This window comes from Jaculus jaculus, chromosome 5, assembly GCF_020740685.1.
Source record: "Jaculus jaculus isolate mJacJac1 chromosome 5, mJacJac1.mat.Y.cur, whole genome shotgun sequence".
Lineage (NCBI taxonomy): Eukaryota > Metazoa > Chordata > Mammalia > Rodentia > Dipodidae > Jaculus > Jaculus jaculus.
In genome coordinates, this window is record NC_059106.1 from 56176775 (window position 1) to 56189327 (window position 12553).

General features: G+C 50.7%; 1 protein-coding gene across 1 annotated transcript in view; it reads right to left on the reverse strand.

Moving 5' to 3' along the window:
• Positions 1-2329: 2329 nt before the first annotated feature.
• The window catches only part of E2f2 (E2F transcription factor 2), a 28458-nt gene continuing 18234 nt past the window's right edge, over positions 2330-12553 (reverse strand). Inside the window, exon 7 of the mRNA XM_045151148.1 lies at positions 2330-4089. Coding sequence (XP_045007083.1) covers positions 3833-4089 — 257 coding nt within the window. The 3' untranslated portion in view covers positions 2330-3832. The remainder of the gene's footprint in view (positions 4090-12553) is intronic.

Sequence of the window (12553 nt, forward strand, 5' to 3'; positions counted from 1 at the left end):
CAAGTGCTGGGATTAAAAACATGTGCCACCATGCCCAGTGAGAACTATGCTTTCGAAAACTCTGATTTCCTGGAGGACACATGCTCCTGAGCTTCACTCTGAAGGTGGGGAGGAATCAGGGAGGGCGTCCCGCCCAGGAAGATGAGGACTATACTTGTTTGGGGTGGGGAGGTTTCAAGGTAGGGTCTCACTCTAGTTCAGACTGCCTGGAATTCACTGCGTTGTCTCAGGGTGGCCTCAAACTCAGAGATCCTCCTACCTCTGCCTCCCAAAGGCTGGGATTAAAGGCGTGCGCCACCACGCCTGGATGAGAACTCTACTTTCAAAAGCTCTCTGATTTCATGGGAGACACATGCTCCTCACTTCAGCCATGTTTGAATCTGGACTCATTAGGACTCAGAATTCTGGGTCCCACCTCATTAAGACTCCACCCCCTCGGCAGGCCTGGGTATGGCCTGAACCTGCATCTCGCACATGTCCCCAGGGGATGCTGAAGCTACGTGGTCTGGGAGAGCCACGTGGAGGAGTTAACAAGAGAACGCTGAGAGGAGTCCTGTGGGCGGAGTGGGTCACACTTCAGGAAAAGGAAGAGTTTCTAGGGAAAGATCAGCTGGGCAAGCCTGTTTCTCGTTGACAGCCTCTGGTCCCCAGCCAGGGGAAACCGGACCCTTGGTTGGTAATGAGTGTCATTCAAAGGCACACCGGGGCTGGGGGTGGAGCTCAGTGGTAAGGCACTGCAAAACGAAGAGGAAAAAAAAAGAAAAACCAAAAACAAGGTGTTCACAGCTGCCGTTGTTTAATGCCCGGTATCACAACACAAGGAAATTCAACTGGTACTCAAGGCAGGGCTTGGGGTGAAACTAGACTGGAGGTAGGGAACCCTTCATGGAGCCCCAGCATAGGAACCCCCTCCGCCCCCGACAGTCTCTATTCTCAGAACGACACCTGCAAGGCTTCTTTCTTCACCTCTCTAGGAGCTACTGGTCTGGCTAGCCCTGTGGCTGCCATGGTCCCTGAGGGGCCTCGTGGGACAGTGGGGTGCTCTGATGAGGTGGGACCTCCAGACACAACAACAAAAAGCTGTTTCCCAAACGACCTCAAAGGCTTCACACGTGCTGAGGCACAAAACACTCCGGCATCACTAACCTGAGCAGAAGGGCGGCTGAGAACACGCACAGAGCAAACCAAGCCAAACCACCCAAAAGCCAGTTTACAAGCTGCCCAGGTCACCCCGGAGAAGAGCTCCATCCTGGCACCTTCAGCGGGGTCAAGAAAGCTCTCTGCATTCCCAACTCTAACAAATGAACGCTACTCACTTCCCCGGAGTCCCCGGACCTTTGGTGTCCCTGGGGACATGAGGGACTCGGGGACTCCTAGTGGGGCTGAGAAACATCCTGGCAGAAGTCATTCCCCTCAGAAACCGGCATCCCTCCTGCCCTAGCTAAAGTTTCCATGGCACCTAAAGGAAATACCACTCAAAGTGGTGAGAACAGGGTGTGCCCCACACTCTTCAAGCATTCTAAGGAATCTGGAAGGCTCCAAGTGTTGCTGGCAAGGAAGAGGCATAAGCTTGTTCCCCACACTGGCCAGGGAGCTCGACCCGGGAGGTTTGGTCCCTTGGCTGGGCAGGGGTTGGAGGAATCAGGCCAGAAGAGGGAAAGGCTCTCCCCAGCCGGCACTGCTTCTCCAAGGAATAAGCTTGAATTCTAAACTTGCATTAAACTCACTCTAACAGGTGCTACGGCGACCTTTCCCCTTTTCTCCAACCTAGACAGATCTCCAGGCAGCGTCCCAGGCACGGAGGCCAAGCACCTCTGTCCTCAGAGTTGGCATGTGGTTAAGTGGGCAGCCCAGGAGGGGCTTTAGAATACAGCAACACCACCTCAGTACCACCTGCACCAAGCCAGATCGCATGCAGCAACCCCCACTCCCTGCCCAAGGACCACCTTGGTCTAAGGTATGCTGGGATTCCAGATGGGCTAGTAAGACCCTCTGTTTGGGGGATATCAAAGACATTTCTATAAAGCATACAAAATTAGAATGGGGATGTCTGTGAGCTACTGGCCACTTCCGGGAGGGAACTAACTTGGGGATCCAGAAAGTTGAGTCAATGACAAGACAAACTGTCCCAAACTAGGCATTAACTCACATCAAGCCCCACATCCAAACTACAAATACCAGCCAGTCAGCTCAAGAGCAACCCAACACAGACAATTTCATATTTTGTTTTGTTTTTGTTTTTTCGAGGTAGGGTCTCGCTATAGCCCAGAGTGATCTGGAATTCACGATGGAGTCTCAAGGTGCCCTCGAACTCACAACAATCCTTCTACCTCTGCCTCCCCAGTGCTGGAATTAAAGGCGTGCACCACCATGCCAGGTTCAATTTCATATTTTAAATCAACTTAATGCTACAATTATTTTTTTATAAAAGTGCTGCCCTGCTGAGCCCCGGAGGAACCCTAGCTCCCTGAGGGTGGGTGGAAGGCCTCTCAGACCCCCCACCCTTGGGTGCCCCTCTCCAGAAGGAGTGCCCAGAGCACTCCCTGTCCCAGGAGGGGCTGGAGAGAAAAGCTGCCTATACGGCCCTCACCTGGACCATAGGACTCTGGATGGTCAGCTGAAGGCCTTTCCCAGAGCCCCACACCCCAAGAGGTGACACCAAAGCCCATCTCCTCACCAACTGCGGGAGCTGGTCTGCAGCAATGACTCTTCCCCCTGTCACCTCAGCATTCCAGTGTGAAAGAGCCAACATGTCACCAAGCCCATCACCTCTCACCTTGGGGGCCTGTGTGAGAGCTTGGAGAGGAGCTCCTTAAACATCCCCTCTAACAACCGTAGCAAAGAAAGAAAGGAAAAACTCTTAGCACAAAAGCAAGAGCCACTCTTAAGAGTGCTTCCTGTGTTCATGTCGCTCTTACCCCTGCCTCCACCTCCCTGGTCTCTGAGCAGGACCTGGCGGAAGCACGGAGAAGGAAAGGCGCCCCCGCAGCCATGATGGCTGCCTCTACATTCCTGTTTCCCTCAGGAGCCGATTGCTGGAGGGTCGCTTTTACGTTCTGAGGTGACAGAGAGATAAGTCATCCCACAGGAAGAGGACTTCCTTGAATACTAGCTGCTCCAGTTTTCAGGGGAACCTCAATGCTAGCTCCCCCCCAGTATAGCTACCAGAACCTTCTCTAAGATGGAGGAGACTGGGAACCCAGGCCGCTGCCTGAGCTGCAGAGGTCAGGCTGAGAGGTCAAAGGGCCTGGCAGTTACTAGAACGAAGAGGCCTGAGTGCAATCAGCATTATTCCAGCAAAGTAGATGGCACCCCGGGAGACCCCAGCCCACTGCTGTGAGGAATCCAGGAGGTTGGCCTGGACCCCTGAAAGCCAGGTCTGCCCTTAGACAGCGGGGCAGGGACAGGCCTGTCTGAGGAGATCTTGCTAGAAACTAGAACAGCCTCCCTGCTAAAATTCAGGGAGGGCACACAAAACTCAACCTGCAATAAATACAAAGGCATTAAGTGCTTCTTGAAAAATCAAGGGACCAACTTACTAACCCCTCAGAAGGAGGGGGCAGGGCCTTTCCCTGTACTTGGTCACCTGCACCTGTGGTCCTCAGGTAAGGAGGGAGAACAGGACCCGGCCCCTGGTAGGCTCCTCACCCACTTCTTCCTCATCTCCCCAGCTGGCTTCCCACCAGCAGGAAGGCTGGGAAGAAAAGGCGCTCCCCTCCTAGTGAAGGTGGCATCTCGTGTTCCCTGACTCCACCCAGGCAGAGGGCCATTGTCAGTCTACAAGAGGAGGTAGAGAGAGAGAGGGGCAGAGCTGCTGGGCAGGCTGGGCCACTCAATTAATCAACAGGTCTCCGAGGTCGTAGGAGTCGAAGAGGTCACTGATGCCCTCGCCCTCATCCATGCCCCACAGGTAATCGTCCTGGTCCAAGGGTGGGGTGAAGCTGATCAGAGGAGAGCTGCAGGCCAGACTCGGCGACAGGAACTGGTCTTCGGTCTGCTGCAGAAGTGGGTGTGATAGCTCCAGCATGTTGTCAGTGGCTTCCAAGGGGACAAGGGGTGGCGCTGGTGGAGGCAGGTCTGGTGCAGGTGCTAGAGACAAACAGACAAGGATCGTGCCTGGCCCTCGGCCCACAAGGAGAGCCTTCATGCCCCTTGGGCAACTGTGAGCCCTCTTCTGTCTTCCCCCACATTTAATGGCATGGGCGTACTCTCCCTCCCCCAGCACCAATCTCCTTATTCTCAAACTCTCTCCTTTTCCCCTCCACTGCGCACAGTGTCTCTCAACATCCACCCAAGGCTTCTCCTTCTATTTGTATTTTTAAAAATATTTTAATTTTTTCAGACACACACATAGAGAGAATTGGCATGCCAGGGCCCCAGCCACTGCAATCAAATGCCAGATGCTTGCGCCACCTAGTGGACATGTGCAACCTTGCCTTGCCTGGCTTTCGTGGGTCGGGCTAACATAGTTTGGAGAGAGATCAAAAACGGGTCCTTAGGCTTTTCATGCAAGCACCTTAACCACTGAGCCATCCCTCCAGCCCCCAGGCTTCTTCTATCTTCAAGCCCTGAGACCATTTCATCTTTTCTGAATCATTAGTTTCCCTCACTTTACTCCATTATTCTATCAGCACACAGACACCCTGCTAACTCCTAATTTTCCAAAGTATCCTCCCCTAGGAGACAATCCTTTCCACAAATGGTGCTCAGAAAACAAGATGTCTGTGTGCAAAAGAATGAAGTTACACTCTTATCACACCACGACAAAACAGCTCAAAATGGAGCAAAGACCCAAATGCAAGGTCTCAATCTACTGAACTTTTGTTTTTTTAGGTAGGGTCTCACTGTAGCTCAAGCTGACCTGAAATTCACTATGGAGTCTCAGGGTGGCTTCGAACTCACAGTGATCCTCCTACCTCTGCCTCCCGAGTGCTGTGATTAAAGGCGTGCGCCACCACGCCCGGCTCAAACTATCTACTAAACTCTTACAGGAAAACCTAAATAAAAATTTCATGCCAGGTGTGGTGGTGTACTCCTGCAGTTCCAGCACTCAGGACACGGGAAGACCCCGAGTTTGGGGCCAGCCTGGACTACAGAGCACCCCAGGACAAGACTCGGTGTCAGAAGAACAGAGCTGGGAAGATGGCTCAGTGGGTAAAGTGCTTGCCATCCAAGCATGAGGACCTGAGTTCGGGCCCCCAGGTTCCACATAAAAGTGCTGGGCATGGCGTCGCCTGTGTCTGTAACCCCAGTGCTGGGAAGATGGAGACAGGGCATTCCTAGGGCTCACTGGCTAGCTAGACTAGCTGAAGTGGTGAGCTCTTAGTTCAGCAAGAGACCTAGTCTCAAGGGCAGAAGGGATGACTCAGTGGTTAAGTGCGCTTCCTGCATAAGCACAAGGGCCTGAGGGGGCCTAAGAATGCCAGAGTTCAAGTCTCCAGATCCCACATAAAACAGCTGGGTGTGGGGGTACACACGCCTGTAACCCCAGTCCTGTAGGGGAGCAGAGACCTGAGAATCAAAATCCCCCAAGTTCCAGAATTAGTAAAAGAAAGCTGGGCTTGCCTTTAAACCCAGCAGAGATAAGATCACCGTGAGTTCGAGGCCACCCTGACACTATATACTGAATTCCAGGTCAGACTGTGCTAGAGTGAGGCCCTACCTTGAAAAAAAGAAAACAAAAACCACAGAACAGAATTAGTAAAAGGAGGCTGAGGCTTAAGACAAGACTTGGAAGAAAAGAACGGAGCAAGACACCAGCCATTCCACTCCAGCCACTTCAGGTGAGCATCCCCAACTAGAATCGCCCTTTACACCACAACACACACACACACACACACAGTAGAGAGAAAGAAAAAAAGAAAGATCTTGCCTTAAAGAATAAGGATGAGGTAAGGTCAGGTGTGACCAGGCATGGTGGCCTTTAATCCTAGACAGAGGTGGGAGGATCACTGTGAGGCCTGTGAAGTCAAGGCCACCCTGAGACTACAAAGTGCATTCCAGGTCAGCCTGGGCTAGAGCAAGACCTTACTTTGGGGAGCTGGGGAAGAATGAGATAAGAAGAATGATTGAGGAAGGCATCCATCACCCGGGCTCCGCCCCCCAAACACCACTGTTGCTCCAGAGACAGCTCAGCTCAGCAAGAGCACTTGCCTCGCGTGCACAGGTCCTGGGTTCAATCCTCACCCTGACACACAATCTTAGCACACTGCTGGCATTACAGTAAGAAGCCTCAGGACACCCTGCTGCTCCTTAACTGAGCTCCCACTCTGTTTTCTCAGGATAAACAAGGTCCAGAGCTGCTGGAAGCGGGAGCTGCGGTCAAGTGTGTGGACTCTGGTCTTTCCTGCCGCCGGTCAGGGCCCCAGTGAGCCCCCTTGGTCACGCCTATCTCTCCACCACACTTCCAACGGCCCTCACTGATTTTTCTCCCCACAAAGCACACCAGGTCTAGACAGTTAACTCTCAGCTCACATCCCGTTGCTATTCAAAAAATGCACTCATGGGGCTGGAGTGATGGCTTAGCAGTTAAGGCGCTTGCCTGAAAAGACAAAGGATGCAGGTTCGATTCCCCAGGACCCACATAAGCCAGATGCACAAGGTGGCGCATGCGTCTGGAGTTTGTTTGCAGTGGCTACAGGCCCTGGCACACCCATTCTTTGTCTCTCTCTCTCAAATAAATAAATAAAAATATGCTTTAAAAAATGCTGCTGGGCGTGGTAGCACACGCCTTTAATCCCAGCACTCAGGAGGCAGAGAGGTAGGATTGCCGTGAGTTCGAGGCCACCCTGAGACTCCATAGTGAATTCCAGGTCAGCCTGGGCTACAGTGAGACCCTACCTCAAAAAACAAAAACAAACAAACAAACAAACAAACAAAAAAACTGCACTCATGAAGCATGATGACTCCTTTAATCCCAGCACTCAGAAAGGTAGGAGGATCACTGTGAGTTTGAGGCCAGCCTGAGACTACATAGTGAATTTGAATTCCAGGTCAGCCTGGACTAGAGGGAGACCCTACTTCGAAAACCAAAGAGAAAAAAAAACAAAAACCAAAAAAACCAACACCACACACACACATACATTCATGCTGTGTCAACCTCTATGAATGGATTCCTCAATATTCAGTAGGGAATTTTTTTTGTTTATTTTTATTTACTTATTTATTTGAGAGAGACAGACAATGAGAAAGAAGTAGATACAGAGAGAGAGAGAATGGGCGTACCAGAGCCTCCAGCTACTGTAAACAAACTCCAGATGCATGTGCCCCCTTGTGCATCTGGCTATCATGGGTCCTACGGGAATTGAGCCTCGAACCGGGGTCCTTAGGCTTCACAGGCAAGCGCTTAACTGCTAAGCTGTCTCTCCAGCCCGGGAATTATTTTCTCTTTTTGGCAGCACTAGGAATAGAGCCCAGAGCCTGGTACCACTGCTGAGCCCACCCCAAGTCCTCTTGGCTACTTGTTATTGTTGCGTGTGTAGTCCGTGTAGTCTGGTGTTTGTATGCATGTGTGTGTACAGATATGCACAACTGTGTGCACAGGGTCTTCTTCAGGCGGAGTCTCTCTCTGAATGCAGAGCTGCAGGAGTTTTTGGTTGTTTTTAGAGGCAGGGTCTCCACCCTAGACCAGGCTGGCCTGGAACTCACTCCAGCTCCAGCCTGGCCTCAAACACACAGCATTCTTTCTAACTTGGCTCACCGAGTGCTGAGACTAAAGGCCACCGTGCCCAGCTTGTAAGCTGCTGTTTCCACAAGTCCCAGCGGTTCTCGGTGTGTCTTTGGTCTCCACAACTAGGGTCACAGCCCCGTGTGGCAATGCCCAACTGCTTTGGTGGATCCTGTAGAACAGAACTCGGGCAGCCTCAGGTGCTATGCCGATACTCTTACACACTAAGCCATCTCCCTAGCCTCCTTCTCTTTTTCACTGTTTTCTTTTTCTGTCTTTTTTTTTCAAGGTAGGGTCTCACTCTAGCCCAGGCTGACCTAGAATCACTATGTAGTCTCAAACTCACAGACATCCTCCTACCTCAGCCCCCACCTCTCAAGTGCCGGGATTAAAGATGGGTACTACCACACCTGGCTCTGTTTACTTTTTTGTTTGTTTGTTTTGGTTTTTCGAAGTAAGGTTTCACTCTAGCCCAGGCTGACCTGGAATTCACTATGGAGTTTCAGTGTGACCTTGAACTCATGGTGATCCACCTACCTCTGCCTCCCATGTGCTGGGATTAAAGGCAAGCGCCACCACACCTGGCTGCATGCATCATTTTTTGCTTCTGGCTTTAAGTGGGCAATGGGGAATTGAACCCAGGCTGGTAGGCTTTGCAAGCAAGTGCCTTTACCACTAAGCCATTTCCTATCCCTCTTTTTTTTTTTTTTTTTTGAGGTAGGATCTCACTCTAGCCCAGGCTGATTTGGAATTTACTATGTAGTCTCAAGGTGACCTCAAACTCACAGTAATCCTCCTACCTCTACTTCCCCAGTGCTGGCGTGTGCCACCACACCTGGCCATACACACACACACACACACACACACACACACACACTTGAGGCAAGCCCAACAGACTGGCCTTTTTTATGCAAGAGAGAGAGAATTGGAACACCAGGGCCTCCAGCCACTACAATCAAACTCCAGACACGTGTGCCACCCAATGCACACGTGTGACCTTGTGTGCTTACATCACCTTTGTGTATCTGGATTACGTGGGACCTGGAGAGTCGAACATGAGTCCTTATGCTTAGCCGGCAAGCACTTTAACCGCTATGGCATCTCTCCTATTTATTTATTTATTTATTTATTTGAGAGAGAGAGCAAAATGGACACACCAGGGCCTCTGGCCACTTCTACAAATGAACTCCAGATGTATGCGCTAACTTGTGCATTTGGCTTACCTGGGTTCTTTGGCTTTGCAGGCAAGCACCTTATCCACTAAACCATCTCTCCAGCACCCCCTTTTTTTTGTTTTTCCTTTTGTGAACCTGGGTTTCATTATGCTGCCAGGAATGTCCTGGGACTCCAGCAATCCTCCTGCCTCGGCCTCCCAGGGAGGGGGTACTACAAGCATGTGCCAACGTGCCATACTGTAAGTGCATCCCTCTTAAAGAACTGGAAACTGAGGCTCAGAAGAGTCATCAAGTCACTAAGAGATGAGCTCCAATCCAAGTCTCCCAGGTTCAAATACCATACTGTCTGTCATCTATGTTTAATTTTCCTCTGAATGTCAGAACCTAGACAGGAGTAAAGACATGTGTTGTTCAAACTTCTTCTATCATAGGGAAACTGAGGCCACAAAGAACACTTTGACCCTGATCCCTAGTGCTCAAAGCTCAAAGCAACCCTTCTCCAGGGCTGGGAAAATGGCTCACTGGTTAAAAGCACTTACTTGCAAAGCCTGACAGCCCAGGCTTGCATCCCAGTACCATGCAAAGCTGCATGAGCTGAGTTCCTTTGTAGCATCAAGAAACCCTGGCGTGCCCACACTTTCTCTCTCTTGGAAACAAATACCGATTTTTAAGTGACTATTTGAACGTGGACTGTGTGTGTCTGTATATCTCTGAGTGTGCACACCTTCTAGACAACTTCCTCCTCCCTTTGGGAAGAATGCGCCAAGAGTGGAGAGGTGGTGTAGTCGCCTCCAGCCCGGCTCTGGAAGCATCTATTCCTCTGGGGCCTCAGGGGTTTGTTGTTGGTGGTTGTGGAGATGGAGCCCCGGGCTTCACAGGTTAGGCAGTGTGCTTTACCACTGAGCTTCGCCGCAGCCCCTGGGCTGCAGGTCTTAATGCGTAAAGGTGAGGTAAAACGACGTCCTTGATCTTACCAGGGGGTCCACCATCTCTACTCAAGGTCTCAGAGACCAACTAAAGTTCAGGTGCTTCTGGCTTTGGAGAGCTGTGTACACGTGTTGACAGCTGAGCAAGAGGGCAGAGCAGCAGAAGCAGGGATGGTGGGGTGGGGCACAGGTCTGGAGTAGGAGATAGGCACTGAGGAGGTGCCCAGAGGGACAGATGGCTGGCATCTGAGCCCCGATTTGTGAACAACAAACACAGGGAAGGTCGCTGGTGAAGAGGCAGGAGTCTGGGCTCTTGTCCTAGCTCTGCTGTCCACTTGCCATGGGAATGCAAGGGAAGCCACCTGTCTCCTCGGGGCAGTACTTGATTCATGTAGGAAATGAAGGGTGGATTTAAGATCAGGGGCAGCAAGGGTCTGTAAAGGGCTGGACCGCATTTCGGGCTTTGTGGGATACATGTGGTCTCTGTAACACAGCTGTACCCTACCTAACTCCTTAAAAATGTTAAAATAAAGCTAGGCATGGTGGTGTACGTCTTTAACCCCAGCACTTGGGAGGCAGAGGTAGGAAGATCGCTGTGAGTTCGAAGACACCCCCAGGAGACTACATAGTGAATTCCAGGTCAGCCTGGGCTACATCACGACTCTACCTTGAAAAACCAAAAAAAAAAAATAAATAAATAAATAAAATATAAAACCAGGCTAAGGTTTAGGTCAATGGCAGAGTGCTTGCCTAGCATATGCAAGGCCCTGGGTTCTATCCCCAGCACTGCCACTAAATAGAGAAGCAAAAAGTCCAAGTCAGGGCTGGAGAGATGGCTTAGCGGTTAAGCGCTTGTCTGTGAAGACTAAGGACCCCGGTTCGAGGCTTGGTTCCCCAGGTCCAACGTTAGCCTGATGCACAAGGGGGCGCACGCGTCTGGAGTTCGCTTGCAGAGGCTGGAAGCCCTGGCGCGCCCATTCTCTCTCTCTCCCTCTATCTGTCTTTCTCTCTGTGTCTGTCGCTCTCAAATAAATAAATAAATAAAAATTAAAAAAAAATACCTGAATGTATAAAAAAAAAATAGTCCAAGTCACTGCTATAGAGATGGTTCAGTGGTTAGGTGCACTTCCTTTAAAACAATTTTTTTTAAATCTATTTGAGGGAAAGACAGGAAGAGCCTCCATCTCCTGTCCAAAAAAAAGAAAAAAAACTCCAGATGCATGTGTCACTTTATGTATCTGGCTTTATGTGGGTACTGGGAAACTGAATATGGACCATCAGGCTTTGCAGGCAAGTACCTTTAAACTCTGAGCCATTTCTCTAGCCCTTTAAAAATTATCTTATCGATTTGAGAGAAAGAGAGAATAAGTGTGCTTCCTGTTCAAGCATGAGGGCCTAAAACTGCCTGAGTTTGAATTGCCAAATCTCACTTAAACAGCTCGGCATGGCCACGCCCAGCCCTGCAAAGAGGAATAGAGACCAGGAAACTGGGCTCAAGAAAAATAGCAAGCTCTTGGCTCAGTAAGAAAATTGGCTCAAGGGCTGGAGAGATGGCTTAGCAGTTAAGGCACTTGCCTATGAAGCCTAAGGATCCAGGTTCGATTTTCCAGATCCCACGTAAGTCAGATGCACATGGTGCTGCGTGCATCTGGAGTTCGTGTGCAGTGCCTAGAGACCCTGGTGCACCCATTCTCTCTCTCTCTCTTTCTCTCTGTTTCCTTGCAAATAAAATAAACAAGAGAATGGGCAGAAAGTGATGAAGCAAGACAGCCAACGTTCTGTTCTGGCCACTCCAGGGAAGCTCCCTGCACCACACTGCAGGGGAGTTCACGGGGTACTACAAAGACACACACACACACACACACACACACACACACACACACGCCAAAAATAAAAAATAAAGTCAAAGCAGCCTGAGCCCAGGGACCAGATATAAATAAACCAGTTGACCTGCAGGCAATTCTCTCTCTCTTTTAAATATTTTATTTATTTACTTGAGAGAGAGAGAGTGAGGCAGATAGAGAATGGGTGTACCAGGGCTTCCAGCCACTGCAAATGAACTCCAGACGCATGCGCCACCTTGTGCATCTAGCTGATGTAGGTCCTGGGGAACTGAACCTGGGGCCTTTGGCTTTGCAGGCAAGCGTCTTAATTGCTAAGCCATCTCTCCACCCCCAGTTGCCTCTTTTGAGTTTAAGAAATAGAAGCCAATCTGGATTCTGCAGAACACTGTACAGGGCCTCTGCCATTGGCCACTTCTAGTTCTAGCTCTGCCTTTTGTTTCAACACTAGGGTTCTAGTCATGGGAAAAGTGAAATGCTGGCCTGCAGGGCCCCGAAGAACCTGCCCATGTGACCTGGCACAGGATCCTAACGAAGGACCGGACCAAGCCATTCCGCAGAAGTGCCTCCCGGCTTCCCTTCCCACTCCTCTGACTTCTGCCCTCCTTGGGAGCTCAAAGAGCACTTCCCCTGCGCTGTACCACTAATGACTTTTCAGCCAGGGTGGGGGCCCTCCAGCCAGGAGCACTTCCCAGGGTGTCCTGGGCCTGTAGGGACACCGTTGAGCTGCAGTAGACCAAGGGTTAAGACAGCACGCTGCCTCCCAGCTACAGGACCTTGGGCAAATTGCGTCACCTCTCCACTTTGGTTATTCATCTCTAAACTGGGAATAAGCCTTCCATCAAGACATACCACAAGGACAGTGGGAGTTCCTAGAACTGACAGAGTCCTGGTACCAAAACCCTCAAGTTAGAGCCAGGCATGATGGCACACACGCCTTTAATC